The following is a 22015-nucleotide window of genomic DNA, read 5'->3' on the forward strand; positions in this document are numbered from 1 at the left end:
ATATATATATATATATATATATATATATATATATATATAGAGAGAGAGAGAGAGAGAGAGAGAGAGAGAGATACACTGACTATATATGTATATATATATATATATATATACAGATGACTATACAAGATATACATACAATAAATAATATACTAAGAGAATAAGAAATAAGAATATGTGAATAAGTAGAATGTGCAAAAGGACAAGAATATTGTATAAATATGATATATAATATCATATACAGTATAATGCCGGTACATTATATTATGTTACATCATATCTTGTATATACATACATATATATATATATATATTTATATATATACACTTGACTATACAAGATATACATACAATACTAAGAGTATAAGAATATGTAAATAAGTAGAATGTGCAAAAGGACAAGAATATTGTATAAATATGATATATAATATCAATACAATTAATACATATCTCACATATGATGTGTAGTATATGTTCCAGTATTGGAGTGTTTTACAGATGCACAGTGCAGAAAGTGAAAATAGATTTAGTGCAGATCTTTTTGCACAAGAAAGAAAGAAAGAAAGAAAGAAAGAAAGAAAGCTAGCCTGCTGTATGATTGACAGGTCGGTTCTTTGCCCTCCAGTATCAAAACTAGGTCAGATCTGCTCTCAGCCAATCAGAAGAGAGAGGCTCGGTGGGGGGCGGGGCCAGCTGGGTAAAGTCCAGGAAGAGTATTTGAGGATAAAAACGCAGATAACCGATCAGACCGTAACACCTGCCGGACAGTCCGCGCTCCTACCGGCAGAACCAGCACCGTGGCACCGACATGGCCGGGAACAGAGACAGATCCACCGACCAGCTGAAGGACTGGAAGGAGACCAGAGGCTCTCAGGTCTGTCTTTACCCGCAACCAGTCGGTTTACTGGGCCAGGGGTCGTCTGGGGTAACGGGCTAGCAGGGACCCGAGCTAGCTGCAGCTAGCTGCTAGCATTCAGCCTGGCCCTAAAAACACGTTAAATTAACCTTTAAGTCCTGCTAAATGTTCCTTTTATTGGTCTTTTGTGTGTTTATTATTGCAAATGTTTCTCTAGGAAACCTTCCAGCACTTTCTACGCATTTGCTAACGCTACATGCTAAACTAGCTCTAAAACAAATAAAACCAGTTAGCATTAGTGCTAACTGTTATAGATAGATAGACAGACAGACAGACAGACAGACAGACTTTATTTATCCCAAGCTGGGAAATTCCAGTGTAGCAGCAGCATTACACACAGAGACAATAACAACACAATTAAATAAAAACAACAACCTAGGCATACTTCAAGCAATAAAATATAAAAATACAATAAAAATACAATACAAAATAAAGTGTCTAAAGAAGGAGTAGAATAGAATTCCAGTGCAGAATAAATATGAATATACAGTATAAAAATGTTGGTGCTATGAAACAAATAAGGTGCAATGAACAGTGTGCATAAAATACACATAAAGTGCATAGACAGTATGTAATGAACCAGGCTATTATTTGTTATTGTACAGTGTGATGGCATGTGGCAGGAAAGATTGTTAAAGTCCAGTCACAAACAGCTTTAAAGCAGAATAATAACTGTGCTGCTGGTGAACTTTCCCCCTGTGGGCTGATTATATAACCAGAGCACATCAGGACAAACAACACCAACTAAAGGAACCCTGCTGGTGTCCTTCAGCTTAGATTACAGCTTTTACACTGGTCAAATATAATTAAATAGACTTTATTGTCATTATATAGTTCACTATACCAGCTGTTCTCAACCTTGGGGTCAGGACCCCTATTGGGGTCGCAAGATGATTTCTGGGGGTCAACAAATCATTTTAGAAGTCAGCTCTGTCTCCACTGTGTTAAAGTGTTCATGTGTTAATGTGGTTTAGTCTTTTTGGTCACTTAATGTCTTTTTTTGGTCATTTTGTGTCTTTTTTGGTAATTTTGTTTCCTTTTTTTGGTAATTTTGTGTCTTTTATTTGTCATTTTGTGTCTTTTTTGGTAATTTTTTCTCTTTTTTGTGTCATTTTGTATCTTTTTTTGGTCATTTTGAGTCTTTTTTGATCATTTAGTGTCTTCTTGGTCATTTTGTGTCTTTTTGGTCATTTTGTTTCTTTTTTTGGTCATTTTGTTTCTTTTTTGGGTGATCTGAACTGTGTGTGTGAGATTGTGTTCAGTGAGTGGGGGTTGCAGACAACATGCATGTTAAATTGGGGGTCGCGACTCAAAAAGGTTGAGAACTACTGCACTATACAACAACATGTGTGAAGAATTAAAACAATGTTAAAACATTAAACACTTCAAATATAAAAAGACTTCAAATGTAAAAAGACTTCAAATATAAAAAGACTTTAAATATAAAAAGACTTCAAATATAAAAAGACTTCAAATATAAAAAGCATGTCTTCAATGAAATGACTGTAGGTGGTTATTGTTGACATTTTATTTTTTTAAATGTATTATTACTATTTTTCTTTTTTGTGTGTTGTTGTTGTTGTTTGTTTGTTCATTGTTGTCTCATTATGGCTACATGGGTGTATGTGTACTTATGTGTTTGTAAGTTAATAACAAGTTATGTATGTTAACCCTATAAAGCCAGGTGTATCATATTTGATACATACGTTTTTGAGACCTCTACATCATCAGTGTGATATTTTTCCCCCTGAAAAACCTGATGAATACATGAATTGATGATTAAAAAAACTGAGCAACAAATTTCACAAAAATACTAGATGTAATAAAAATGATTTGCTGGTTCCACTGGTGGATCTGTCATTGCTGCGTGAAAACTTCACATCAACAGATGTACGATGTTGTTTTATATGGAAAAAAATATTTTGTATGTTTGAGGAAAATGTAAAAAGGAAAGTCAAAGTTTTATTTGGTTAAAAATATTAGGTTTTATGTGATTATGTTAGTTCAAGAAAAGCAAATTGTGAGCAATCATATATGAAAATTGATATTGAATTTAAAAAAATGTTAGCCGGTTCAACTAACACTCCAGTTTTGAAAATTTAGAATTTTTTGGCAATTATGTCACGGTTCAGGCTTTATAGGGTTAATACTGGTAATAACAAGTTTATAAACTACATTACTATGTGTTATACATACATATATATATATATATATATATATAAATATTATTATTGTTATATAACTGAATATAGTAAATGAACATAGGGAGAAGGGATTTAATAAGCTTTGACTCCTTTTGAACACAAATAAGTGTTGAGTCTTGTTGTTGTTTCATTTTGTGTTGTTGTCTTGTATTTATTGTTGTTCGTTTGTTTTTAAATGTTCCTCTTTTATTTTGTGTTCAAATAAATAATCAATCACATTGAAAGTGCCACTGCATAAGGTGCATAGTTATGAAAAATCATAACACAAAACAACATGAGTAAAACATTTAAAAACACTGAGCTAAACAAGGACAAAACAAGAAGTTACTCAGTGTTTATTTTGGCTTTTTATCAGCTGTGCAGCGTTCAGGGTGTCTCACTGTTATCTTGGTACTCATGTTAAGTTAAGGGCAAGCAGCTGTGAAAATAATAAAAAAAAGGGAACAATTTATTTATTACATTAATGAGATATCAGCACACCCAGTTATGTGTTTCAGGTGCAATCCTGCACACAGCAGCAGCTTCTCTGGGCTTAAGGTTGTCTCATTAATATCTGTAAACACACAGAGGGAGATCTACTAATAGTCCTTGATTTGCACACGTGTTTTACTATCCATTAATACAAATTTCTAATTTGTAACTTGTATTTTGATTTTTACAAATACGTGTGCATTTGGAAATATATTGTGTATTTGTAAATACCCTATTTTCCATTTGTAAAAACAAAAAATGCATTTGTAAAACTGATAATTCTGTTTGAGAAGTGTGACTCTGCATTTGTGAATCATCAATCACACAAAATTACGAATAAAAGACAAAAAATGACAAAAAAAAGACACAAAATGACAAAAAATGACACAAAATGACTAAAAAAAAGACACAAAATTACTGAAAATAGACACAAAATGACTAAAAAAAGACACAAAATGACTAAAAATAGAAACAAAATGACTAAAAAAAGACACAAAATGACTAAAAAAGACACAAAATGACTAAAAAAAGACACAAAATGACTAAAAAAAGACACAAAATGACTAAAAAGACACAAAATTGCAAAAAAAGACAAAATGACCAAAAAAGAGATTGTAAATACCCAATTTTCCATTTGTAAAAACAAAAAATTGCTTTTGTAAAACTGATAATTCTGTTTGAGAAGTGTGACTCTGCATTTGTTAATCATCAATCACACAAAATTACGAATAAAAGACAAAAAATGACACAAAATTACAAAAAAAGACACAAAATGACTAAAAAAAAGACACAAAATTACTGAAAATAGACACAAAATTACTAAAAAAAGACACAAAATTACTAAAAAAAGACACAAAATGACTAAAAAAAGACACAAAATGACTAAAAAAAAGACACAAAATTACTGAAAATAGACACAAAATGACTAAAAAAAGACACAAAATGACTAAAAAAGACACAAAATGACTAAAAAAAGACACAAAATGACTAAAAAGACACAAAATTGCAAAAAAAGACAAAATGACCAAAAAACAGATTGTAAATACCCAATTTTCCATTTGTAAAAACAAAAATGCATTTGTAAAACTGATAATTCTGTTTGAGAAGTGTGACTCTGCATTTGTTAATCATCAGTCACACAAAATTACGAATAAAAGACAAAAAAAGACAAAAAATTACACAAAATGACAAAAAAAGACACAAAATTACTAAAAAAAGACACAAAATTACTAAAAATAGACACAAAATGACTAAAAAAAGACACAAAATGACTAAAAAAGACACAAAATGACTAAAAAAAGACACAAAATGACTAAAAAAGACACAAAATGACTAAAAAGACACAAAATTGCAAAAAAAGACAAAATGACCAAAAAACAGATTGTAAATACCCAATTTTCAATTTGTAAAAACAAAAAAGGCATTTGTAAAACTGATAATTCTGTTTGAGAAGTGTGACTCTGCATTTGTGAATCATCAATCACACAAAATTACGAATAAAAGACAAAAAATGACAAAAAAAGATACAAAATTACAAAAAAAGACACAAAATGACTAAAAAAGACACAAAATGACTAAAAAAAGACACAAAATTACTAAAAATAGACACAAAATGACTAAAAAAAGACACAAAATGACTAAAAATAGACACAAAATGACTAAAAAGACACAAAATTGCAAAAAAAGACAAAATGACCAAAAAAGAGATTGTAAATACCCAATTTTCCATTTGTAAAAACCAAAAAAGGCATTTGTAAAACTGATAATTCTGTTTGAGAAGTGTGACTCTGCATTTGTTAATCATCACACACACACACACACACACACACACACACACACACACACACACACACACACACCTCTTTCCTCAAAGACGCATTTTTGAGACGTTCTTGACCGGATCCACAAACAAACAAACGGCTCCTGATTGGCCCTCCTCAACCAGTGTTGTTGGAAAAATAGTTTTGTTGTTGTTTTTATTGCTGTTTGTTTTAGTTTTTGTTCCTCAGTTGAGGGGAAGTTGGTTGTCTGAGCCACACTGTAAAAAATAATCTGTTTAATTTACGGTGAAATACCGGCAGCTTCAGTTGCCAGAACTTCACCGTAAAAAATACAGTGAGTAGCAAAAACTGTCATTTAGACTGAGTCGTCCCTTTATTTTTAGGGTAATTGTGTCACTCATTCACACATTGTGGTATTTCTCCATATATTTTGCATGAAAATGTTATGTTTTTACAGCAAAACTGTGTGTTTCCTACAGTTTATGACAGAAAAAAGTAAAAGTTTTGTGCTATTCTTTGATTTACGGTAATTAAAAGTGTCTAATACTGACTACTGATATACAATTTTTAATTTTATGCCCTATTTCTGATGTATTTGACAGAGTTTTACTGTTATTTCTACAAACATTTTTTACAGTGCAGTGGCGTCTGGACTTCTCCTGACACGTCTCTCTTTTTTAAACAACTGGATTTTGTTGTTTTATGTGTGCTAAATAATACATAAATAAATAATTTGCAACAAGCTATAAGAAACAAACTAAGTAGATCATCTCCACCATCATCTCCATAACACCAAACATCTCTGTTCTGTCTGCAGGACTAGTGGCAATTTGCTGCAACAAAATTGTCACTTTCATTTATTATGATAGTTTCCATTATGTTTCTCTCACTTTAATTGTTTTTATTGAAGCAAAAATGGGTCAGTGAAGGACACAGACTCACCAACGCTGTCTGTTTGTATTTGAGTCCAACTTAACAGAACCGGACAGATGTTCTGATGTTCTGCAAGTCCACCAGCATCACATCAAGCCAAATAAAACACCTGATAATCAATAAAGCAACTGGTTTTATTAATCTATTACCAAAAAATATAATTTGCATTTGTAATATTGGTCATTTATATACTCAACTCAACTCAACTCAACTTTATTTGTAAAGCACTTTAAAACAACAACAGCCACAACAAAGTGCTGTACATAAACAAACAGAACAAGAGACAATAAAATAAAATAAATAAAACAGGAAATAAACACTAAAATAAATAGATTCATTGCTTTTTAAAAGACAATTTAAAAAACAATCAATAAAAGCAAACCATAAAACACTAAAAACAAGAGCAGAGTCTCATGCTGGTTAAAAGCCAAGGAATAAAAATAGGTTTTAAGATATATATATATAGATAGATACTATAATATGGATAATTGGCATCTGTTTATAGATAAAATATCCTCTATAACTCATCTGTAATAGTGTTGCACTGTGTATGAAAGAACTGCTTCTGTTTAGATTATTAGCTTCAGTTAATAAATCCAAAACTGCAAATATTGGTTGTTAGATGTAGAGATCAGCTGCCTCTTTATAAATATAATATCTGAACGTTGCTCTGTTATCGTGCTGCTATATTTAATTTATTCTGCGTGACCCTGAGTCTGTAATAAAGTTTTGATCGACCTTTGAACTTCTGATTTATCATTAACTAGGACAATGATTTATTTTCTCAGCACAAACTGTTAACATGAACTATGTTTGAGTTACTAAGATACTCTGCATGTATCGGCTCATAATAAATCTTTTTCTGCTATAATAATGGTTTCAGTAGTAGAAGTAGTAGGGTTGTATATATATACTAAAACTTTCAACTGGATACCGATACTCAGGAAAATACTCGATACCATTTTCGATACAGCCAGGATAAAAACAAAGACCCCAAAATTTAACAGAGATATTTTTATCAACAAGAAAAATGCAACATGTAAAAACTAACAGAACCACATGTTAAATATTTATAATAAAAACAGTTGTGCAAAAAGAAACTGCAACTATGATAACAAGCTTCAGAGACTCGATACTTTTGAAAATGAGTATCGTATCCTGATACAACGTTTCAGTATCGATACTTTTTTGACTGTCGATACTTTTGACGACTTTTGAAGAAGTATTAATATCATTCTGGGTGTTTGTGACTCTTCTCTACCAGAGGCCAGACACGCTGACTACAGGTGGAGGGAACCCTGTGGGAGACCACCAGAACGTGCTGACGGCCGGGCCGCGGGGGCCCCTGCTGGTCCAGGATGTGGTCTTCACAGACGAGATGGCCCACTTCGACCGGGAGAGAATCCCCGAGAGAGTGGTGCACGCCAAGGGAGCAGGTGGGCCGCACGCCGTCTGGTGCTGCTGGTTTCAATAACTGGAGATTTCACAGAGATTATTTACAGTGTGTCTTATAAGTTCCTCTGAGTAGATCATCCTCTGTGTAAACACACAGAGGATGATCTACTAATAGTCCTTGATTTAAACACGTGTTTTGCTATCCACAAATACAAATTTCTAATTTTTAACTTGTATTTTGGTTTTTAAAATATGTGTGTATTTGTAAATATATTGTGTATTTGTAAATACACAATTTTTCATTTGTAGAAACAAAAAAGACATTTTTAAAACTGAAGATTCTGTTTGTGAAGTGTGACTCTGCATTTGTGAATCATCAATCACACACACGCATCTGATGAAAAAAAGACACAAAATTCCTAAAAAAAAAAAAAAAGGCACAAAATTACCAAAAAAAGACACAAAATGACTTAAAAAAAAAAACACAAAATTCCTAAAAAAAAGACACAAAATGACCAAAAAAAGACACAAAATGACTTAAAAAAACACAAAATTCCTAAAAAAAAAAAAAAGACACAAAATGACCAAAAAAAGACACAAAATGACTTAAAAAAAAAACACAAAATTCCTAAAAAAAAGACACAAAATGACCAAAAAAAGACACAAAATTCCTAAAAAAAAAGACACAAAATGACCAAAAAAAGACACAAAATGACTAAAAAGGACACAAAATTACTAATCCACGGCTTGTCATTGACGATTGTAACGGGCCAAAAAAACCCCACCTTATTTCCTTTATTCTTCTTCTTCTTCTTTCTTCTTCTTCATTTTCTGCCCGCTACTAATAAAGGGCAATGTGGAGCGCACGGTAAAAACAAAAGGTCAGGAGAGTGACTGAAGTTAACCCTCTATGGTACGCATTATGATGCCAGTTGGGGAAAAAAAGTTTGGAGTGTTTTTTGTCTGAAAATAGACTAAATTAACATATTCTGAAGAAATTTTCTTAAAAAAAATTTGCGGGGGAAGTTTTTGGGGTTTGTTGTACCATAACGGTGCACAAGTGAAAAAGAAAGTTTTTAAAATGAATTTTAACATAATTTATTTAATAAACGTGTAAAATATTCAGTAGCTTCAACAGGGAACAATTCAAAACATTTTAAATTTAAAAAACATTATAAAAGGAACTTTTTTACCCGTTTCTTGTCTGTACCATTGAACCAACGACCCATTGAAATGAATGAATGAACAGTCGAAGTGTATGAAACTATCAAAACAGAAGGTTTACTCACCTATCAGTAGGAATATATTTTTTCCAGATGGAAAAGGGCCAGGAAACGACGTTTGAGTGTTTTTTTGTGGCGCAAAATGGTAAAACTGTTTCCTTTGGAAAAGTCTGCAAAAAAGGGTTTCAATATGGCCGCCTGGAGGTCATGTGACAAATCAAAGCGTTGCTATTGGTTCCCTAGACTCTTCCCTTTTTTTTAAAGTATCGCATCACTCAAAAACATGCATTGTAGAAATCTGACAGGCCAAAAAAGGGGGCAACACCGTACCATAGAGGGTTAAACCATGTGTTTTTATTATAAACAATAAAGAGAGTAATGCTGAAAATAACAATGTCCAAACTGTGTTGCGCCTGGCTGCAGTCAGTGACAGTTTTCCACTGATCTCCCAGCCTACTGATACCTCCTCACCACCTGAGATAGATAGATGGATAGATAGATAGATAGATAGATATACTTTATTTATCCCAAGCTGGGAAATTACAGTGAGGAGGGAGGAGCTGACACAACACAAGTTAGTGGTGCACATAATCGAGCACAAATCAAAAATCATTAAAGAAACTTAAATGCGGCTCCTACAGATATGTTGTTATTATTATTGTGGAGCTACACAGGCTCTTCTGAGTGGAGTTCTCATGTTCTCACCAGGTTCTCCAGCTTCCTCCCACAGTCCAGAAACATGCACTTGCATGCCCTTAAATGCAGAAACGAGATCAAATCAAACCAATCAAATTCAGAACTCCTTTATTTCTCCCCGAGGGTAAGTCCCGTGAGAGTGTTATCTCTGTTAGAATGAGAGGAGAGAATATTAATTATAATAATAATAATGATAATAATAATAATAATAATAGGAGAGAAGGATCTTTTGAATCTCTGCGTCCTGTAACAGAGAGAGAGGAGCCGTCCACTGCTGGGTTTTTTTGGTGATTTTTACATCTTTTTTTGGTAATTTTACATATTTTTGGGTTAATTTTACATCTTTTTGGGGGGTAATTGAAAAAAAAATGCTAATTTAAATAATTTTTTGGGTAATTTTACATATTTTTTTGTAATTTTACGTATTTCGGGGGTCATTTTTCCCTTTTTTGGTAATTTTACATATTTTTGGGGGTCATTTTTCCCTTTTTTTTATTTTACATCTTTTTTTGTAATTTTACATATTTTGGTTTAATTTTAAATCTTTTTGGGGGGTAATTGAAAAAAAAAAAGCTAATTTAAATTCTTTTTTGGGTAATTTTACATATTTTTTTGTAATTTTACATATTTTGGGTTAATTTTACATCTTTTTGGGGGGTATTTGGAAGGAAAAAAAGCTAATTTAAATAAATTTTTGGGTAATTTTACATATTTTTTTGTAATTTTACAGGTCATTTTTACTTATTCTGGTAATTTTACATCTTTTTTGTAATTTTACATATTTTGGGTTAATTTTAAATCTTTTTGGGGGGTATTTGGAAGGAAAAAAATGCTAATTTAAATCATTTTTTGCAGGTAGAATTTGAGGCCCATGATGTAGAGGACAGCATCGTTCATGTGTTGTTTGTATACAAACTGCAGGAGGTTTATTGTAAATATGCAGCAAAACATTATTACAAGTGAAAGTCCTGCATTTAAACATTATTAGTATTAAGATAAACCTAAAGAACCAAAAGTAAAACCTTTCACCAAAAATACACCGTTTATGATTTCATGAAACTGTAAAAACAGAGATTCTTGCCAGACGTTGAGCTTTCTGACGGTCCTTGAATGCATCATATCTGACGAACGATTTAATGGGAAAAAGGAACCAAAACCAAGATTAGAATGTCTTTTCTGTTGTGGTTTTCATTGTTTATTTTGTTGTTTTGGTCATTCTATAACCCTGTGGTGTCTCTAACTTTCATTATCATCTTATAATCTGTTCAGGACTCCTTCAGTTCTTTTGTTCTGTCTGTTCTACTTTCTATCAGACTGTAAAAGTCTCTTTGTAACGCTGTAAACTAAAACCCTCCGATGTGGTTGATGTTAGATACATTTTCATTTTGAGTATAATACTCTGACTTGTTCTTCTTCAGTATTTTTCCACAGTTTGATATTTTAACCAGGTGTTGATGTTGGAAAGGGATCAGAAATATCTGGTGACTTTCTATCCGGCCAAAGTTAAAATAGACAAAAGGTGAACCAGGTCGTTCTCTGAGGATAAACTGCAGATAAATGTTAATCTGTAAGCTTCAGATCAGGGTCCAACACTCCAGCTGGACTCTCTGAAAGTTGAGTGTTTGTTTCTCATAAAAAAATAAAAATAAAAGAAATAAATGGATAAAAAAATAATATATATCTATAAATACAAAATCAAATATAAAAAAAAATTGTGTTGAGTTGTGTTGTTGTTTCATTTGTGTTGTTGACTTGTATTTATTGTTGTTAGTTTGTTTTTTAATGTTCATTTTGTGTTCAAATAAATTCTCAATCAATCAATCAATTATTTTTATTTTATTATTACGATGATCTACTATAAAGGATGTAGAGGGGAACATATGCTGAAAATATCAAGCAGTTCTCTGAAAGTGAACTTTATTAATGGTGTGATGAGAATGATTTGTGGTCTTAAAGGAGCCAGGAGGGTTAAAACTAAAACCCTCATTATTTGATCTGGTCCTGATCCTCTCCTGTTAACATATGAAGAGAACATTGAGGTGTTGTTGTGTTTCAGGAGCGTTTGGCTACTTCGAGGTGACTCATGACATCACTCGCTACTGTAAAGCCAAAGTGTTCGAGCACGTCGGCAAGACCACGCCCATCGCCGTCCGCTTCTCCACCGTCGGTAAGAACATCTTTATTATTATCATATCGGGGAAAAAATGGTGCCAACATGGCCTGGGAAACATTTTAAAAAATCAAATCAACTTTATTTATATTTTTCATTTTATTTTTATATTGTTTATTATCTATTATTACATATTATATTATATATATTATATACTGTACTATTATTATTATTATATACCGTCTAGTCACTATAGCATTGTTGCATCATATCACCATATCTATCTCTCTATCTCTCTATCTCTCTATCTATCTATCTATGAATGATAAATAAAGGTTTTTACAACTGACTTAACCCTTATAACCTCCTCGGGCTTTTTTTTTTTTTTTTTTTTTTGTGAACAACTTTTTTTATTGCTTTTAAAGACAGAACAAGTACAGCAGTCCGATAAAAGTAAAAGGTACATTGCAATCCAATTTTGAAAAATAAATTAAAATAAGAAATAATTAAATAAATAGAGTTTAAAAAAATAAAATATATATATAAATACAAAATCAAATATAAAAAAAATAAAAGTAAAAAAAAAAAATGGATAAAAAAATAAAATATATATATAAATACAAAATCAAATATAAAAAAAATAAAATAAAAAAATAAATGGATAAAAAAATAAAATATATATAAATACAAAATCAAATATAAAAAAATAAAAAAAATAAATGGATAAAAAAATAAAATATATATATAAATACAAAATCAAATATAAAAAAAATAAAAATAAAAAAAGTAAATGGATAAAAAATAAAATATATATATAAATACAAAATCAAATATAAAAAAATAAAAATAAAAAAAATAAATGGATAAAAAAATAATATATATATAAATACAAAATCAAATATAAAAAAATAAAAAAAAATAAATAAATGGATAAAAAAATAATATATATATATAAATACAAAATAAAATATAAAGAAAATAAAAATAAATAAATAAATGGATAAAAAAATAAAATATATATATAAATACAAAATCAAATATAAAAAAATAAAAATAAAAAAAATAAATGGATAAAAAAATAATATATATATATATATATATATATAAATACAAAATCAAATATAAAAATAAAAAAAATAAATGGATAAATAAATAAATACATTTAAAAAAAAGGGCTCCTCAGGGATTTTTGTACATTTTTCTCTCTTTTTTCCATTTGTTTTTTTCTATCAGCTTGAGGCATGAATTTTTGCAGGAAATTTTCTTTTTAGTAACATTTTTGAAATCCCTTGTCATTAACCCTTACATGCCATTTTTTTTTTTTTTTTTTTTTGCCAGTTTTGGCCGAGAGGGTATTACATTTGAGGAGGACATGAGTCATTTAAACAACCCTTGTGTCATCCTCCCGGGTCAAATAAGACCTGATGACATCAGACTGGTTTTAGGACAGGTAGAAAAAATAACTAACTTCTTTTTTCACCCTTTAAGGCAACTGGAGACCAACACATTGACCCATAATATTCATCTTTTATCCAGTATTATTGGTCAGTTGTAGTCAAATATACAAGATGAGGCCTTAAGTTGTGCATCTTTTAGTGTTTTATTCTGGTGATGTTCTGTCTTATAAAGATAACAGCTGATGTGACGACACTTCAGACTTCAGAGTTTACTTCCAAATGATTTAGGATTGGTGGTTGTTGATCAGAAGAGTTTATTTCAGTAGAGGCTGTTATCTCTGCTCAGCAGGTCAAATTGCGAGGGCAGGAACTCCCTCATGCCCTCGCAATTTGGCCTCCTGCCCTCTAAAAACATATCTGCCCCGAGGCCACGGTGGCCTTGATGCCCCGCCCACACTGCCCCAGTCAGGCTCCGTTTCCATGGTGACGGTCTGAACAGAAGACACTAAAAGTGGCGTTGCGTCTTCACTTTTTATTCCTCGTTTAGACCAAGGTTATAATAGTTTTGGATTTTTCATTAGTTTTAGTTTTAATTTCGTTGTGAATTTTTGTTTTCAAATTCAGTTAGTTTTAGTTAGTTTTTAGAGTGAGTTTGCTAGTTTTAGTTTAGTTTTTATTTTTTGAAAATGCTTAGTTTTAGTTTAGTTTTTATTAGTTTTAGTGTTAGTTTTATTTTTTTTGTAATGGGTATGTGCCTTTGTTTCCTTTGGTTTATCATCTCAGCCCCAATAAGGTTATTAACTCTTACAGTTCTGGTGTTTTGTATTTTGGTTCTAGTGTAAACATCCCAGTCTCAGTAAACATATTCACCATGTGTTGCATGTTCAAATAGAAACACTGAATTATGTCTGAAAAAAGTTGACAAAGATGAAAACTAAGGACATTTTCACTATAAATATATTTAGTTAGTTTTAGTTAGTTTTGTAACCACAAAATACAGTTTCAGTTAGTTATCGTTTTTAAAAAAACTCTTGTTTTTATTTTTATTTTAGTTAACAAAAATGTTTTTTCGATTTTAGTTTTCGTTATTTTGTTAGTTTTCGTTAACTATAATAACCTTGGTTTAGACGAGCGTTTTTGGGAGTAAATCTGCTGCATACTGTATTTTATTGATGGGAATGAACAGAGTCGGTTATGTCAACTTTTAGTGAAACTTATGTTTTGAAAACATTGTTTATTTTTAGATGACAGCAACAAAAAAGTAAAATGAGTCACACTCATGGTCCTCCATGATATCAGACTGGTTTTAGGACATGTAGAAAAATATTAAAAACTTTTTTTTTCTTCACCTTTAAGGCAACTCATGACCAACACATTGATATATCAATTTCATATTTTTTTCATTATTATTGGTCAATTTTAGTCAAATATACAAAATTAGGGCCTCATTTTCAGGTTTGACTGTGTGCATGCATTTGTACGTGTGTGTGTGTGTGTGTGTGTCTATATGCATAATGGACAATATGTGACAAAAAAGAGACACAAAATGACTAAAAAAAAGATGTAAAATGATCAAAAAAGAAACAAAATGACCAAAAAGAACACAGAAGAAGACACGAAATGACCAAAAAATACATAAAATAACTAAAAAAGACACAAAAAAGACACAATATGACCAAAAAAGACCTAAAAGACCAAAAAAAAAAGACACAAAATTGATCTTAGTCTATTGTATTGATGCCTGGAGCGGATTAAACTCTGCTGTGTTCAAATCAAAGCATGTTTAGACTTCATCGTGTGTGTGTGTGAGAGAGTGTGTGTGTGAGAGAGTGTGTGAGTGTGTGTGTCTATATGCAGAATGGACAATATGTGCAAAAATACATTTTGACCCAACCTCTTGCTTGCTGTCCTCCTCGAAATGAGGCCTAATTTTGTATATTTGACTAAAATTGACCAATAATAATGAAAAACATATGAAAATTATATATCAATGTGTTGGTCATGAGTTGCCTTAAAAGGTAAATAAAAAAAAGTTGGTAATAATTTTTTCTACATGTCCTAAAACCAGTCAGATGTCATGGGGTCCTTTTAGACCCCTGAAGACCCTGGATGTTTAGTCAATAAAGGTATAAAATATCACAAACAAGAATAAATAATTGAAATGGCATGAAAATTTTGGAATATAGAATAAATAGCGTTGTAGATGTAAAAGGAGGAGAATGAGGAGGAGTAGGAGCATACAGAGGTAATATTATTAGATAATATGAATATAAATATTATAGTGGGTCTATTAACTGTTCTGCTGCCCATAAAATGTCAAAGTTAATCTCTGTAAATATCTTGTGACCAAAAGTCTGAAACACTTTTCATGCAAGATGAGAAAATGATGCTGTTACCTACGAGATATACAGCATTTCTGCTTGAAAAAAGTCTCATTATATACAGTACAGGCCAAAAGTTTGGACACACACCTTCTCATTCAATGCGTTTTTCTTTATTTTCATGACTATTTACATTGTAGATTCTCACTGAAGGCTTCAAAACTATGAATGAACACATATGGAATTATGTACTGAACAAAAAAAGTGTGAAATAACTGAAAACATGTCTTGTATTTTAGATTCCTCAAAGTAACCACCCTTTGCTTACTAGAATATAAGACATGTTTTCAGTTATTTCACACTTTTTTGTTAAGTACATAATTCCACATGTGTTCATTAATAGTTTTGATGAATTTACAATGTAAATAGTCATGAAAATAAAGGAAACACATTGAATGAGAAGGTGTGTCCAAACTTTTGGCCTGTACTGTATATATATATATATATATATATATATATATCTCCTTTATTTAACCAGGTAAAAAGTCTCGTTGAGATTTAAAACATCTCTTTTACAGGAGAGACCTGGCCAAGAAGGCAGCATAAAAGTGACAAGTTGCAACATTTAATACACAATTAACATAATAAACAATTAAATATAAATCCAGCCATCACAATCAGTGAAAGAGCCTCAAATAGAGATTATCAGCAGCATCACACTGACCAAGGGAAATTATTTATTTATCCTTTAGAATCGATTTAAATTCACCAACTGTGATCAACTCAGACTATTTCACATCTTTTTGCAGATTGTTCCATGATAAAGGGGCGTAACTAAATATTATTATCATTAAAACAGTTATTTTTCCGTGATGGGCGTATATTTTTTCCTCCTCCTGCTTCACTCTCTGACCTCCTCCTCCCACTAATGTGTGTGTGATGTGTGTGTGTGTGTTTGTGTGTGTGTGTGTGTGTGTGTGTGTGTGTGTGTGTGTGTGTGTCAGCGGGTGAGTCGGGGTCCTCGGACACGGTGCGGGACCCTCGAGGCTTCGCCGTCAAGTTCTACACCGAGGAGGGAAACTGGGACCTGACGGGCAACAACACGCCCATCTTCTTCATCAAGGACGCCATGCTGGTGAGACAGGGAGCTTTATTCATTATAACTCTGGTGTTATTATTATTATTATTATTATTATTATTATTATTATTATTATTAGTATTATTCTGCACAAAGACTGCTGGAGTTCTTCTGATTGAGCTGCAGGACTTAGAGATTTATACAGATTTTATATATTGTACACTGCAAAAAAGGAGTGTCTAAAACCAGATAAAACAGTAAATCTAAAGGTCTAAAACCAGATCAAACAGTCTAAAACCAGATAAAACAGTAAATCTAAAGGTCTAAAACCAGATCAAACAGTCTAAAACCAGATAAAACAGTAAATCTAAAGGTCTAAAACCAGATCAAACAGTCTAAAACCAGATAAAACAGTAAATCTAAAGGTCTAAAACCAGATCAAACAGTAAATCTAAGGGCGCTTTCACACCTATCTCGTTTGGTCCGGACTTTCGGACTTTTCAGTTTGATCCGAACCTAAATTCCAGGTGTGAAAGGTGCCGCGGACCACGGTCCGGACCAAAGGACCAAAGTTTGGTCCGACCAAAAGAGGTGGTCTCGGTCCGGACCAAACGAACCAAGGTCCGAACCTTTTGCAGTGTGAAAACAACTTTTTTTATAGTTCGGACCTTCGTATCAATGACAGGAAGTTTTCTTCTTCTTCTGCTCTCGAAATACGGTACAGGAAGCTCATTTTGCGAATACCGAGCACTCTCACTATTGCTCATTAAGCTGGTGCTGCTGGTAGCAAAAGACCAGCATAAGTATTTGTTGCGGCGATCTGCCTGCAGGTGTAGCTGCATGTGTGTGACAGCCGTGCTGCTGCATGCACGCTACGGCGTGTGCGTTGCTCCGCGGCGCCTCAGCAAGTGAGCACAATCACTAATCAGGGGCAAGGTAACACAAGGCCAAGGACAAACATTTAATTGTGTGCACAACGGACGCATAACGCATGGGAAAGGGACTCAAAAGGAGTAAAAGGTGGCTGGCTGGATTCATTTTGTGTAAACACGTTAAAGAAGTAACACTGACGTCAGATGCCGGCCGGCCTAACAACGCAGTGTAACCAAAACAAAATGAGCCTCGGAAGTCCACAGGGAGATGACGTGTCCAGTAGAACTTTCTTGTAAAGTCCGCTATTCCTTTTGCAGTGTGAAACCAAAACCAACCGGACCAAATGTATACAATGTAACAGAACACGGACCTTGGTCCGGACCTTGGTTCGGACTTTCAGGTGTGAAAACGCCCTATAGGTCTAAAACCAGATCAAACAGTAAATCTAAAGGTCTAAAACCAGATCAAACAGTAAATCTAAAGGTCTAAAACCAGATCAAACAGTAAATCTAAAGGTCTAAAACCAGATCAAACAGTAAATCTAAAGGTCTAAAACCAGATCAAACAGTAAATCTAAAGGTCTAAAACCAGATCAAACAGTGAATCTAAATGTCTAAAACCAGATGAAACAGTAAATCTAAAGGTCTAAAACCAGATCAAACAGTAAATCTAAAGGTCTAAAACCAGATGAAACAGTAAATCTAAAGGTCTAAAACCAGATCAAACAGTAAATCTAAAGGTCTAAAACCAGATCAAACAGTAAATCTAAAGGTCTAAAACCAGATCAAACAGTAAATCTAAAGGTCTAAAACCAGATCAAACAGTAAATCTAAAGGTCTAAAACCAGATCAAACAGTAAATCTAAAGGTCTAAAACCAGATCAAACAGTAAATCTAAAGGTCTAAAACCAGATCAAACAGTAAATCTAAAGGTCTGAAACCAGATCAAACAGTAAATCTAAAGGTCTGAAACCAGATCAAACAGTAAATCTAAAGGTCTGAAACCAGATCAAACAGTAAATCTAAAGGTCTGAAACCAGATCAAACAGTAAATCTAAAGGTCTAAAACCAGATCAAACAGTAAATCTAAAGGTCTAAAACCAGATCAAACAGTAAATCTAAAGGTCTAAAACCAGATCAAACAGTAAATCTAAAGGTCTAAAACCAGATCAAACAGTAAATCTAAAGGTCTAAAACCAGATCAAACAGTAAATCTAAAGGTCTAAAACCAGATCAAACAGTAAATCTAAAGGTCTAAAACCAGATCAAACAGTAAATCTAAAGGTCTAAAACCAGATCAAACAGTAAATCTAAAGGTCTGAAACCAGATCAAACAGTAAATCTAAAGGTCTGAAACCAGATCAAACAGTAAATCTAAAGGTCTAAAACCAGATCAAACAGTAAATCTAAAGGTCTAAAACCAGATCAAACAGTAAATCTAAAGGTCTAAAACGAGATCAAACAGTAAATCTAAAGGTCTAAAACCAGATCAAACAGTAAATCTAAAGGTCTAAAACCAGATCAAACAGTCTAAAACCAGATCAAACAGTAAATCTAAAGGTCTAAAACCAGATCAAACAGTCTAAAACCAGATCAAACAGTAAATCTAAAGGTCTAAAACTAGATCAAACAGTAAATCTAAAGGTCTAAAACCAGATCAAACAGTAAATCTAAAGGTCTAAAACCAGATGAAACAGTAAATCTAAAGGTCTAAAACCAGATGAAACAGTAAATCTAAAGGTCTAAAACCAGATGAAACAGTAAATCTAAAGGTCTAAAACCAGATCAAACAGTAAATCTAAAGGTCTAAAACCAGATCAAACAGTAAATCTAAAGGTCTAAAACCAGATCAAACAGTAAATCTAAAGGTCTAAAACCAGATCAAACAGTAAATCTAAAGGTCTAAAACCAGATCAAACAGTCTAAAACCAGATCAAACAGTAAATCTAAAGGTCTAAAACCAGATCAAACAGTCTAAAACCAGATCAAACAGTAAATCTAAAGGTCTAAAACCAGATCAAACAGTAAATCTAAAGGTCTAAAACCAGATCAAACAGTAAATCTAAAGGTCTAAAACCAGATCAAACAGTAAATCTAAAGGTCTAAAACCAGATCAAACAGTAAATCTAAAGGTCTAAAACCAGATCAAACAGTAAATCTAAAGGTCTGAAACCAGATCAAACAGTAAATCTAAAGGTCTGAAACCAGATCAAACAGTAAATCTAAAGGTCTAAAACCAGATCAAACAGTAAATCTAAAGGTCTAAAACCAGATCAAACAGTAAATCTAAAGGTCTAAAACCAGATCAAACAGTAAATCTAAAGGTCTAAAACCAGATCAAACAGTAAATCTAAAGGTCTAAAACCAGATCAAACAGTAAATCTAAAGGTCTAAAACCAGATCAAACAGTCTAAAACCAGATCAAACAGTAAATCTAAAGGTCTAAAACCAGATCAAACAGTCTAAAACCAGATCAAACAGTAAATCTAAAGGTCTAAAACCAGATCAAACAGTAAATCTAAAGGTCTAAAACCAGATGAAACAGTAAATCTAAAGGTCTAAAACCAGATGAAACAGTAAATCTAAAGGTCTAAAACCAGATGAAACAGTAAATCTAAAGGTCTAAAACCAGATGAAACAGTAAATCTAAAGGTCTAAAACCAGATCAAACAGTAAATCTAAAGGTCTAAAACCAGATCAAACAGTAAATCTAAAGGTCTAAAACCAGATCAAACAGTAAATCTAAAGGTCTAAAACCAGATCAAACAGTCTAAAACCAGATCAAACAGTAAATCTAAAGGTCTAAAACCAGATCAAACAGTCTAAAACCAGATCAAACAGTAAATCTAAAGGTCTAAAACCAGATCAAACAGTAAATCTAAAGGTCTAAAACCAGATCAAACAGTAAATCTAAAGGTCTAAAACCAGATCAAACAGTAAATCTAAAGGTCTAAAACCAGATCAAACAGTAAATCTAAAGGTCTAAAACCAGATCAAACAGTAAATCTAAAGGTCTGAAACCAGATCAAACAGTAAATCTAAAGGTCTGAAACCAGATCAAACAGTAAATCTAAAGGTCTAAAACCAGATCAAACAGTAAATCTAAAGGTCTAAAACCAGATCAAACAGTAAATCTAAAGGTCTAAAACCAGATGAAACAGTAAATCTAAAGGTCTAAAACCAGATCAAACAGTAAATCTAAAGGTCTAAAACCAGATCAAACAGTAAATCTAAAGGTCTAAAACCAGATCAAACAGTCTAAAACCAGATCAAACAGTAAATCTAAAGGTCTAAAACCAGATCAAACAGTCTAAAACCAGATCAAACAGTAAATCTAAAGGTCTAAAACCAGATCAAACAGTAAATCTAAAGGTCTAAAACCAGATCAAACAGTAAATCTAAAGGTCTAAAACCAGATCAAACAGTAAATCTAAAGGTCTAAAACCAGATCAAACAGTAAATCTAAAGGTCTAAAACCAGATCAAACAGTAAAATCTAAAGGTCTAAAACCAGATCAAACAGTGAATCTAAAGGTCTAAAACCAGATCAAACAGTAAATCTAAAGGTCTAAAACCAGATCAAACAGTAAATCTAAAGGTCTAAAACCAGATCAAACAGTAAATCTAAAGGTCTAAAACCAGATCAAACTGTAAATCTAAAGGTCTAAAACCAGATCAAACAGTAAATCTAAAGGTCTAAAACCAGATCAAACAGTAAATCTAAAGGTCTAAAACCAGATCAAACAGTAAATCTAAAGGTCTAAAACCAGATCAAACAGTAAATCTAAAGGTCTAAAACCAGATCAAACAGTCTAAAACCAGATCAAACAGTAAATCTAAAGGTCTAAAACCAGATCAAACAGTCTAAAACCAGATCAAACAGTAAATCTAAAGGTCTAAAACCAGATCAAACAGTAAATCTAAAGGTCTAAAACCAGATCAAACAGTAAATCTAAAGGTCTAAAACCAGATCAAACAGTAAATCTAAAGGTCTAAAACCAGATCAAACAGTAAATCTAAAGGTCTAAAACTAGATCAAACAGTAAATCTAAAGGTCTAAAACCAGATCAAACAGTAAATCTAAAGGTCTGAAACCAGATCAAACAGTAAATCTAAAGGTCTGAAACCAGATCAAACAGTAAATCTAAAGGTCTGAAACCAGATCAAACAGTAAATCTAAAGGTCTAAAACCAGATCAAACAGTAAATCTAAAGGTCTAATACCAGATCAAACAGTCTAAAACCAGATCAAACAGTAAATCTAAAGGTCTAAAACCAGATCAAACAGTCTAAAACCAGATGAAACAGTAAATCTAAAGGTCTAAAACCAGATCAAACAGTAAATCTAAAGGTCTAAAACCAGATCAAACAGTAAATCTAAAGGTCTAAAACCAGATCAAACAGTAAATCTAAAGGTCTAAAACCAGATCAAACAGTAAATCTAAAGGTCTAAAACCAGATCAAACAGTAAATCTAAAGGTCTAAAACCAGATCAAACAGTAAATCTAAAGGTCTGAAACCAGATCAAACAGTAAATCTAAAGGTCTGAAACCAGATCAAACAGTAAATCTAAAGGTCTGAAACCAGATCAAACAGTAAATCTAAAGGTCTAAAACCAGATCAA

General features: G+C 32.2%; 1 protein-coding gene across 1 annotated transcript in view; it reads left to right on the plus strand.

Moving 5' to 3' along the window:
* The first annotated feature begins 710 nt into the window (after positions 1-710).
* cat (catalase) overlaps positions 711-22015 on the plus strand; it is a 32997-nt gene continuing 11692 nt past the window's right edge. The window contains exons 1-4 of the mRNA XM_059334579.1: positions 711-870; positions 7566-7737; positions 11672-11782; positions 16448-16578. Of these exons, the coding sequence (XP_059190562.1) occupies positions 805-870; positions 7566-7737; positions 11672-11782; positions 16448-16578 (480 nt within the window). The 5' untranslated portion in view covers positions 711-804. The remainder of the gene's footprint in view (positions 871-7565; positions 7738-11671; positions 11783-16447; positions 16579-22015) is intronic.

Source organism: Centropristis striata, chromosome 6, assembly GCF_030273125.1.
Source record: "Centropristis striata isolate RG_2023a ecotype Rhode Island chromosome 6, C.striata_1.0, whole genome shotgun sequence".
NCBI lineage: Eukaryota > Metazoa > Chordata > Actinopteri > Perciformes > Serranidae > Centropristis > Centropristis striata.